The sequence below is a fragment of the Corvus brachyrhynchos genome, unplaced genomic scaffold (assembly GCF_000691975.1).
Source record: "Corvus brachyrhynchos isolate BGI_N302 unplaced genomic scaffold, ASM69197v1 scaffold200, whole genome shotgun sequence".
In the NCBI taxonomy this organism is placed as follows: Eukaryota; Metazoa; Chordata; class Aves; order Passeriformes; family Corvidae; genus Corvus; species Corvus brachyrhynchos.
Genome location: NW_008236184.1, coordinates 4,447,315 through 4,457,760, shown reverse-complemented (window position 1 = coordinate 4,457,760; position 10,446 = coordinate 4,447,315). Strand labels below are relative to the sequence as shown.

The window sequence follows — 10,446 nt, the reverse complement described above, 5'->3', positions numbered from 1 at the left end:
GACGGCCATAAGCAGGAGGACAAGGAGCCCATAGAGCCCCACGAAGGGCAGGGCCAGCGGGGTCCTGTGGGGTGGGGCACCCCAGGAGAGGGCAACCATGACCCTCCCATGACGCAGTGGTACTGGGGAGGGCCAGCTAGGGCCCACTGTGAGCTCCAAAGGACACCACAGCCCCTGCCCCAGCAACCACGAGAAGCCCCTGAGGATGTGCCAGGTGCCCAGGGGTCCCCCGTCCTCAGCAGCAGACCCGGTTGCGGCCCTGCTCACCGGAGTAGACCAGGGCGTGCCAGGCTGGAGAGGTTCACTCCAGTGAGGGCTTCCAGGGCCAGTTGAGAGCAGCAGGACTTGAGAGCGTCCACGCTGGGCTGGCAACAGTAGCGGTGGCCGGGGGGGTCTGTCAGCCGCGGGCAGTAGAAGCCGGGGTGGGAATGGCCATCAGGGCCCACGTAGCCCTCGCAGAGGTGCAGGTTCTGCACCAAAACTGCAGCAGGGAGCAGCAGCTTAGAGAGGGCTGGGAATGAGTCCCCACTGCGGGGACGAGAGAAACTGTGCAGTGCCTGTAGGACAGGCTGCCAGCTCCAGCGAGATGGTCTTTGCTGTGATCCAGCAGAGCAGAGCCCTCCCAATCCCAGCAGGGCCGGGCTGGCCTGGGCTGAGAGCTCACCACCCCCAGGGAGACCGTCTAACATGGCACAGGGGGCCCCTAGCTCAGCCCTCAGAGTGGGCTACACCCCATGAGGCAGCACTGGATGAGTAGAGCTCCCCCAGCACTGCCTTCTGACGGCCATGGCCCCGTGTGTGCCGTGACCTCCATGGCCTCGGCAAGGGCAAACACGGGCAAGGACAGTGACGGTGGCAGAGAGGAGGGGAAAGCCTCCGGGACATCCGATCAGCCCCCATCCCCCATGCTGAACCCCCTCCCTATTCCCCATCACCCCACAGGGACAGCACTTACACCCCACAGATGTGCTGCAGTGGGAGTAACCCCAGCACCACCACACCTGGGCCACCATCCACAGTATGAACCATCACCTCTCACTGCAGACCACTGCCTCCCAGCACAGACCCCCCCAGCCTCCATTCTGGGCTCTTGAGGAGCAACCCTCAAGGGACAAGGCCCCATCAGGGACAGGTTCAGGGAACAGAAGGGGCAGAAATGGGGCTGTACCTGTCCCAGGGATGCTGGGGAACAGAGCCGTGGTAAGGAGCAGCTGGAGCAGGAGCCCATCCAACATCTTCCCGGCCAGCCCTGGGCAGAGGCAGTTCTGGCTCCAGTGGAGGCAGAAACCACAGCCCCTCCTGCTCCCGCCTCCATCGCAGCCTCCACCAAGAGCCACTCAGAGCCATTAGAGCCTCCTGCACTCACTCTGTCCACAGGGACCAGGGTGGAGGCGGGAGCATCAGTAATGAGGTTCTGGGGCCAGGAGTAGGACTGCAGCCTCCTTTCCCAGCTGGATGCAAGGCACCAGCTGCCAGGTCCAGGGCCCCAGTTGGGCACCTGGGCCCATCCTGGGAGTCCCTGCAAGGGCAGTGGACCAGGCCAGAGCACAGGGCGAGCACTGCAAGTTGCTGAGCTTCCAGGAGCCAAGCCCATGGGATGTGGATGTGGTGGGGGTTGTCCAAGAATCGTGGAATCACAGAATCATTTAGGTTGGAAAAGACCTCTAAGCTCATCCAGTCCAACCCAGGCAAGCCAGAGCTGAGGCAGTTCCCCACCTCACCCAGTCCTTCCCAATGCCCTCCCTGCTGGCACCCATTGGCAGTAAGTAGCCCCAGGGGGCCAGGAAAGCATGACATTGTGGTTCTCACAGCAACCCAGAGGATGCTCTGGTAACATGGTGTAATTAGCTGCAACTCACCCACTGCAGCTCCAGCAGACCAGACTGCCACGCTCACTCTGAAACAGGGCTAAAAGCTCTGGAGTTGTGGGAGGCACTCCCACGCTTCACCCAGGCATTGCTGCCCGCACAAGGAACTGACTCCCATCCCCCTGGCTCCTGCCCAGCACCGGACACTGCCTGCCCCTGAGCACAGCTGGGCCTGGTCATGCCACCAGCCTCTCACAGGTGCCTGGGGCCCCTGGCCAGATCTTCAAGTTGCCCTCCCCCTGCCTCAGAGTGCTGCCCTGTCTCCCCACAGCACACCATTCCCACTCCCCTGAGAACCACAAACCACACACAGACCAGGGCCCTTGGAAACAGCCTTGTGTTTCCTATGAACTCCAGGAGAGCTCAGTCCCAAGTCCACAGCACCTCCTCAGGCAGCTGCCCAACACCACCAGTGCTCCTGGCCTCCCCTTGCTGCCCCACCAGTCAGGGGGAGCCCTGCATGGGCCCCTGCTCCAGCCATCAGGGTGGCCACACTCCCGGCAGCCTGTGAATGTGACGGGGCAGCAGTGTCTGTCCCACCAGCAGCGGCAGAACCCAGCCTGCTGCCCCCCCCATCCGGCACCGTGTCCAGCAGCCTCTGGTTGAGCCCTGCCACAGCAGTTCATTCCAAAATCTATCTGAGAACATGGAACTAATAAATTAGAAAGTGGCAACAGCAGCCTCTGCCAGTCTGGCCCCTCCTGCCCGTGTCCACCACAGTACTGTTGGCCCCGCTCTACTGCTGTACTGGTGCTGCTCCTGTGCTGTCCAGCCACTCCACTCCTCTCCTGCTCGACACTACCCCAGGCGGATGCGGAACGTGGCGATTTCCATGGGGTCCAGGTGGATGTTGGTGCTGTTGGAGGCTGTGCCCAGCGGGTACATCAGCGTCAGTGAGGTGGGCTGCAGGGACCCCAGCTCCAGCCCCTGGAACAGGCCTCCCAGAGCCAGCTGGGGAGAGAGGAGGAAGAAGTGGGGAGACCCAGGTGAGGATGTGATGCCTGGGGAAACACTGTGCCCAGGACAGCCTGACACGTGCCATGCCTGCCATGCCGAGGTCTCAGCCCAGCTCTGACCCAGTGGAGGTGTGGGGGCAGCCTGGCCCTACCTTGCCCTGGCTGGTGGTGCAGTTGAAGCCCAGGTTCTTTGCCTCTAGGCTGCAGTCAAAGCCTTTGCGGTGCAGGATCAGTGCCGCCTCAGCTGATGGTAATGAGTCATCCTGCAGGGAGTTGGAGCGTGAGGCACAACACTGGGGACAGCAGGGGCAAGACTCCCACCAGAGTCCCACCTCTCCTGGGCTGTAGCTCACCTCTGCCTGCAGCATCCGCAGGTTGAGGATGTGGAAGTCACAAGGAAGGGTGGTGGCAAGGGGCACAAAGGAGCGCAGGACTGGCAGGGCTGGCTTCTCCAGCGCCACTGGCATGACCAAGGCCTCAGCATTGAGGTGCACAGAGGTGATGTGGCTCAGCAGGGAGGGGAAGCTGATGGGGCGCTCGTCCTGTACCTGCCAAGGAGCACATGGGTCAGTGTGAGCCCAGGAAGCCAGGCAGAGCCTGGGCAAGGCCCACAGAACCCCCATTCCAGCAGTGCCCCGAGACCAGGCACCTGCAGCACAGGGCACACTGAGCTGCCCCTGCCCAGGCAGGTCCCCCCTCCCCAGCACCCAAACAGGACCCCACCTAGCAGATGGTCAGGCTACAGGCCTGCTACAAGCCTGGCTAGACTAGTGGCTAGCAGCTAGTGCACAAGACAGGGAGAGACAGCAGGGCCAGGCCGGCCATTACCTCAGGGCTGCCAGTCCTGGTGCCAGGGAAGCTCAAGGCTTTAAACATGGAGACCAGTTTGGAAAAGAAGCCGGAGCTCTGAATGGGTGGCACAGCACATGCATAGAGGGCAGCGAGGGGATGGGACAAGAACACTGTGATTATGAGGGCAACGCAGCTCCACAGGGACAGACCCCACTGCACATCCCGCTCTCCCCCCGGCCCCCCACTCCAGACCAATCCTTGTCCAGTGCCAGAGCAATGGGACAAGAGGGGAGAGGACACTGCATCCCATCACATGTGTGGCTTTCTGCAGATGCCTCCACCCTGCTCCATCCCAAGGCAGGGCTGGGCTCTCCCGTCCTGCCGCCTCACAGCCAGCACCTTGTTGGCGGTGCTGCGGCGCTCCAGGAGGAGCCGGAACCGGTTGCAGGTACGCTTGTTGTCCTTCAGCCCCTGGCCCAGGCCCCGGTTGTCATCTTGCATGAGGCGCCGGTCCAGGATCACCTCCAGCTGGCCTGTGGAGAGCGAGTCCCTGCAGCCCAGGCTTTACCAGGCACCAGCCATGCCCCACAGGACAGAGGCCCCAGAAACAGCAGGACCAGGGCACCCTGCCCAGCCTGCAGCACCCTCCTCCCCTGCTTTCCCTGGGGAGGACAGCCCCAGCTCCACAGCAGGTTCTCAGGGCACAGCCCCTCAGCTCACCACTGTGGAGGCTGGAGACCCCCAGGGCCTGGGCTGTGAGCAGTGTCAGGCGGCTCTGCATGTCCTGGATGTAGGCCATGGCAGGCATTGGGTAGAAGTTGGCCTGCAGTGGCAGCTTCTGCTGGTACCTGCGGGGCTGGATCTGCCATGGGACAGAGATCAGTGACCAGAGGTGGCTCCCACAGTGCCCAGTGCCAGCACACTGTCCCCTTGTGGGCAGCTGCTGTCCCTCCTCAGGCTGCTGTCTACCTGGAAACCATTGAGGTCTGTGAAGAAGGTGTCATCGCTCTCGATGTCAGTGCTGAAGCGCAGGGCCAGCTCCTTGTTAATGTGGTCACGGATGTCCACCAGGCAGGACACATCCAGGGACAGGCCCTCCACCCCTGTGGGTAGGCAGTGAGGAGCTGAGCCCCATGGGCAGCATCGCCCAGTTCCCTGGGCCAGCAACACCTGGCACAGCCTCAAGATCTCACCTGGCACATTGTACAGCCGCACCACGGTCTGGACATGCTGGTAGTAGCTGGCAACCTCTGAGAAGAGGGGTCCCTCCATCACCCGCACCACTGGGGGGTCCTTGGGAGCATAGGGCTGAGGGGAGGGATAGCTGCACTGAGGCTGCTGCCCGAGGACAGTCTTGCGGGCACAGCTGCCAGCTGGCTTCCAGGGATGGACCCTGTACCTTGGCCTCGCCGTCAGGCAGGAAGAGATAGGCCCCACTTTTGTCCTTGGAGGTCCTGGTGCCGTAGATGAGAAATTCGCTGTTCACCCTGTGCCCCTGCTCCTCCCCGGCTTGGCGCAGGCTCTGTGGGTGTGGACCGGCACAGCAGCAAGCACATGAAGCACCAGGATGTACCCCTCCCCTCCTCCACCCCACACCCTGTCAGAGCCTCGCACTCACCTGCAGGAGGCCCGTGCGCCCCAAGAAGCAGGCCTGCAGGTGCTGGTTCTCCAGGCAGAAGTCATCAGGAGCAGCTGGGAAGATGTGCAGGGGCACAGCCTCGGGCTTGTGCACGGGCAGGTTCCGGCCATGTAGGTACAGGCGCGTGGAGGACCTCGGCGTGGCGGGGCCATCCAAGGACTTGTGCAGCTGCAGCACACGCAGCCCCAGTGCGGGCAGGCGAGCCAGGACAGACACCTGCAGGCAGTGTGGGGACCTGAGCCAGGCCCCCGCGTCTGGGGAATGGCTGGGGGTCAGCAGGGAGAAGATCCTGCTCGGCACTGCGGGGCCTCTGCTGAGGAGGGCCATGCACGGGGACCTGGGGGTCCGACAGCTGTGGGATCTTGTGTTGCGGGGCAGGGACAGAGCAGGGCTGCCGGTGTGTCCTGGGAGTGTGCGGGATGGCAAGCTGGCACTCATGGGCTGTGGGTGTGGGGCACCCCATACCTGGTAGACATCAGGCACCACATCAGTGGCAGAGCTCCACGTTGCACTGAGCTGGGAGGGCAGGGGCTGCCCCTCCTCAGAGAGCACATGCACGTGCAGGGAGTCCACCAGCACCGGCACCACACTCAGGCGCTCCTGCTCCAGCGGGTTGAACACCACCAGGAACCTGTGGGGGAGTAACACAGGGAAGCCATCCCTGCCTCACAGCATCCCGGATGTCTCACACCCCACACTATCTACAGATCCACTGCACCTACCCACAGCTTCACAGGTACTCCCTCACTGCCTTCCCACAGTCCCATAAGTCCCCAGAGCAAGGCAGGAGGTCCTACCGAGGTGAGGTGTCCAGTTTGACCACTGTCCTCTCTGGAAGAGAGTCCTGGCTGGAGCGTGTCTCATCCTGGGGAGGAGTTGTAAAGAGTTGGGGTATGCCCCATCCCCCTGCCAAATGTGCCCAGGGACACAGGCACAAGCTGGGGCCCTTTTCCTGGCCTCTGCAGCACAGAGTTGCTCCTGGGGGAATGGGGACAGCCAGCGTGCTAGAGTGCAGGGAGCCAGGGGCTGGTGCTGCTCACCATGCCAAGGAATGGTGCAGCTGGGTCGTGGCGGTATGTGTCCTTGTCCCCCAGCACAAGGTAGTGCGCAGCATTGCCGATGACACGCTTGAGGTTGGTGAGCGAGTGGAGCAACCTGGGGCAGAGGCAGAGTGAGCCACCTGGGACCATCACTCCCATCTGTCACAGCACTGCCCCAACACCCTCCACAGCTCCCCATAAGAGGAAGGACCTCCCCACAGGATCCCCATACCTAGCCATTCTCCCAGCCCTGAGCCCACCAGCCCCACTCTGAGACAGGCTCTGAGGGCGCCCTGGCCCCCACACGCACCGGACTCCGTAGTCCACAGCCACAGCCTCCTTGGCGGTGCCGGTGATGGCATCATGGTGCTGGAAGAGGCCCAGGTTGCGGCGAGCGTTGCTCAGCAGGGCGTAGTCAGAGAGTGGGTACCTGCCATCGGCACTGGCACGGCGGGCGTGGGCGAGTGCCAGGCTATACAGGATCTCTGCCCCCCTGCACAGGGACAGAGTCACTGAGGGTCCCTACCCTGGTGCTAGAGTACTGGGGGAGCTGGCCTGGGATGGAGGTGGCAAAGGCATACACTGCCCTGGGGCTAGGTGAGGGTTTGGCACTGTGTGCACCAGCCCGGTGTGTTGGCAGCTGGTGTAGACTGGGGGCTGTTGAGCTCCCAGATACTGGCTGCCCCCCCCTCACTCATGCCCCCCCCCCATCTCGCATGCCCCATGGACCAGCCCACTGCCCCTCACCGGAGGTGGGCCTCCAGCACACGGTCCAGGCTCTTGTAGAACGGCCGGGAGGTGTAGTATCCTGTCCAGTAGTGATCCTCCCGGTCCGCATAGGAGAAGAAATCCCCAGTCAGAACTGGAAACCCAGGTGGCCTCATCCCTGGCACGATGCCCACTTTCTTGTACAGGGCATCAAAGTAGTCAGAGAGCGTGCCAAACTGTGCCTGCAAGACAGGACATGCAGCCCTGAGCCAGGGCTCCTGCAGTGGGGGCTCCTATCACCCCTCCCAGGACTGTTCACCCCTCCCACTGTGCTCTGTAGTGGCCTCCTGCTGCCCTCAGCCCCACACAGCTCTCCACACATACCTGGACATGAAGGTCAGGCCGGGAGTTGAGAAAGTCAAAGATGCGCTGGTAGTTGAGGAACTGGGCATCCCACTCCTGTGGCTTGTCATAGCGGAAGTCATCTCCCAGGGGCACCAGCAGCACCTTGCTGCGGTACAGCTTGGACTTCTTGCGGTACTGGTCCAGCAGTAGCTGGGCTCTGTGTGGAGGCCGGGGCATGAGGCTGGCCCCTGATGGGCCACAAGGCCGGGAGTCACATGCCCCTGCCCCTGCCGCACTCACCGCTCTGCCACGTTTGCATCAGTGATGGCGCGGGGAGGCACCTTCCAGGGGCAGTTTATCCGGCCTCCAGGTAAGCGTTTGAAGTCAAACTGGCAGCAAATCTTGGGGTCTGGGCCACAGGTGTGGGGCACATCATAGCTGTAGAAGGGCATCATGTGGCAGAAGATGTCGGTGCTGGTGTCTGGATCTGTGGGACCAAGGACAGGTGAGCACCAGCAATGGCTCTCCCTTGCCTGTCCCTGAGCAGAGGGCCCAAGGACAGCTGTCCAACAGAGCAGAGCTAGGAGCTCAGAGGGCACAGCAGCCTCCCCCAGCGTGTTGCTGGTCATGGGGGCAGGTGGGAAGTCATCCTGGGGCTGTCCCACAGGGCAGAGACATCACCTCCCAGTGCTCAGCTCATCTGCACAGAAAAGCAGCAATAGCCATTCTCTGCTGCCACCTGCCCCAGAGGGCCCCCTCTGCAGTCCCCTCCCAGCAGCCCCTCACCCCACGTCTGTCTCCACATGAACTCCAGGTTCTGGGTGGCAGCAAAGTGCTTCTTGATGGCATAGTGCACGCGCTGGATGAGCATGGCCGTCAGGTTGGAGCGCTTCAGCAGGTAGGGCATGGTGGAGCTGTACCCGAAGGGGTCTACGGCCCAGCCCGACCGTGGTGTCACACCTGTGGGCACAGAGACCTGTCAGCCCCATGCTGGGCCAGCAGCACCTCCTGTGAGGACGGTCCTGTCAGGACCTGCAGGCCTGCAGTGCATTAGGCAGTCCCCCAGCCAGCATCTGCCGAGCTCTCACCAATGTTCTTCTCCAGCCACTGGTGCCCCTCAATCAGCTGGTCAATCATGGCAAAATAGTGGGAATTAGCCTCATCAGGCATCACCCAGCCACCCGTCACCATCTCCAGCTGCCCATTGCCCACCAGCCTGTAAGGGGGACACCCAAGATGTGACCAGAGCCCTGCATGAGCCACGTGTCCATGGCAGAGTCCCCCTGTCCTGAGCTACCTACAGCCTACCTGCCGCCCCCACAGCTGCCACTGCCATTGCCCCCTTGTCATGCTGTCCCCCACAGAGAGTCATCCCTCCACAGCACAATGCCAGTCAGAGCCCATTCCCACACACCCTCCACTGTGTCCTCCCATCCCCAATGCTCTTGAGGCAGGGGGCAGACAAGGGGGCCCTGTCCCACCACACAATCCTGCTCTCCAGGTCTCCCACCCTTCCATGGGTGCCCTGGGCCTTGCACACAAGTTCCCCAGCCCCGATCAGCACAGGCAGTGGCCCAGATCAAGATCTGTCCCCCCCACCTCTCACCCCACATGGCAGTGGCTCTGACATTTTATGGCACTGGGAGGCTGCTGGCAGTTCCAGGGCACCCCATGCTGAGCAGTGCAGGGCCCATGGCCACTGCACTGCAGCCCAGGCAGCCTTCCAGTCCCCACAGCCCTTCCCTCACACACCCTAAGCTCTCAGCCTGCCTGGAAGCTATGAGGGCAGTGGGGTAAGGTGGTCAGCCCTACCTGCGCACAGCAGCCCTCTTCTGGGCACTGATATTGTCCCACCACTTGGAAAAGAAGGAGATCTCGGACCAAATGAAGCGCCGGCGCGGGTCCTCCTGCATCTTCAGCACCATGCTGTTGAGGATGTGCTGCGTCTGGTCGTAGTAGTACTTGTCGAAAGTCTTGATCCAGCCTGGCAGCACAGGTGGGGGTCACTGTGGGGGCCCAGCCCTTCCCTGCCAGCACTCCAAGGTAGCAAGGGCTGGGCCAATCCCTGCTTCTCACCTGGGTCATTGTGGGAGTGTGGCACCACAAACACCTGCAGAGGCTCTGTGTCCCACTCATTGGGCTCGTAGGTGATATCGAAGCCCTGCTTCCAGACACCACCATCCTGGTTGTCAAACGGCAGCAGGGAGTAGACAGCCAGCATCTGTGGGTAGAAGACAGGCCTGAGAGACCCCCAGAAGAGTTGAGCCAAGACCCCATGGATGCCCAGGTATGAACCCCTCACACTACCAGAGCCACCAGTCCCTCACCTGCAGGTCTGGGCTCTGTCCCTTGCCCCCTAGAGCAAACTGGCAGTCTTGCGGGGACACGGAGAGGAAACTTGGGCGACTCTCAGGGGGCAGCACCCAGGAGCCATTTGGGGGGTGATGGGGCAATGCCGGCTGCCCCTCCGCATGGGCTGTCAGCTCCAGCACCGAGTCCTTAATGTGGCTGATGATCTCATGGTTCTCCTCCAGCAGCTGCTCCAGCTGTTCGATCCGGTTCTGTAGCACCGAGATCTGGCTCTGGGAGCACAGAGGCCAGAGCGAGGGGCAGGTCACCCACAGCTGTGGGGAGCCAGCCTTGGCCCTGGCAGCTTAATGGCCAGAGGCCAGGGCTGATTCCCCATGAATTCCCCTGGCTGAATGTCCCTGTTTGCCCTCCCGGGACCCCTCTCACTCATCCCAAACCCTCCAAACTCACCCTGGGGAAGTTGCCCCCGCTCTGGTGTCGTGTGGGGTCATGCTGTACCCGGTCCAGCATCAAGTAGAGGGAGAAGACGGCCACGCAGAAGATGGCAGCTCCACACACTGTCACCTGCTTCTTCAGCTTCATCCCGAAGGGATGCAGGGACTCACCTGCGCCGGGACTGGAGGGGGAGCCAGGTCGGACAGCGCACCCCCTCCCCGCGGCCTCCTGCCTCCTCCTCCAAGAACCCTCACCGCGTCCTACTTAGCTTAATCCGGTGCTGGATATTTATATCTGCTGATGGGGCCGGGGCCGGGGCCGGACAGGCCGCGCGGCCCCGCAGAGCGGCCGGG

The 10,446-nt window shown here is 62.5% G+C and overlaps 2 protein-coding genes across 4 annotated transcripts in view; both read right to left on the bottom strand.

The window, feature by feature from the left end:
* Positions 1-884, bottom strand: part of LOC108447318 — a 2,908-nt gene extending 2,024 nt beyond the window's left edge. The window contains exons 1-2 of the mRNA XM_017736893.1: positions 268-884; positions 4-64 (exon numbers count right to left, since the gene is read on the bottom strand). Of these exons, the coding sequence (XP_017592382.1) occupies positions 4-64; positions 268-689 (483 nt within the window). The 5' untranslated portion in view covers positions 690-884. The remainder of the gene's footprint in view (positions 1-3; positions 65-267) is intronic.
* A 1,302-nt stretch (positions 885-2,186) lies between these two features.
* MAN2A2 (mannosidase alpha class 2A member 2) lies at positions 2,187-10,440 on the bottom strand. 3 transcript variants are annotated; one of them, XM_017738190.1, is made up of 23 exons: positions 10,109-10,440; positions 9,676-9,930; positions 9,425-9,569; positions 9,161-9,332; positions 8,437-8,564; positions 8,135-8,308; positions 7,649-7,835; positions 7,388-7,565; positions 7,043-7,245; positions 6,606-6,788; positions 6,296-6,410; positions 6,053-6,120; positions 5,721-5,886; positions 5,235-5,471; positions 5,016-5,138; positions 4,810-4,924; positions 4,586-4,719; positions 4,337-4,478; positions 4,016-4,149; positions 3,653-3,730; positions 3,178-3,372; positions 2,977-3,087; positions 2,187-2,819 (listed from the first exon to the last, which is right to left on the bottom strand). In XM_017738190.1, the coding sequence occupies exons 1-23, from the start codon at positions 10,238-10,240 to the stop codon at positions 2,667-2,669; spliced, it is 3,528 nt and encodes a 1,175-aa protein (XP_017593679.1). In that variant the 5' UTR covers positions 10,241-10,440; the 3' UTR covers positions 2,187-2,666. The 3 variants fall into 3 exon arrangements, with proteins under 3 accessions (XP_017593679.1, XP_008635502.1, XP_017593691.1); XM_008637280.2 differs by lacking the exon at positions 3,653-3,730; XM_017738202.1 differs by lacking the exon at positions 10,109-10,440 and having other exon boundaries at positions 9,425-9,588; positions 9,676-9,742.
* Between the last annotated feature and the right edge of the window lie 6 nt (positions 10,441-10,446).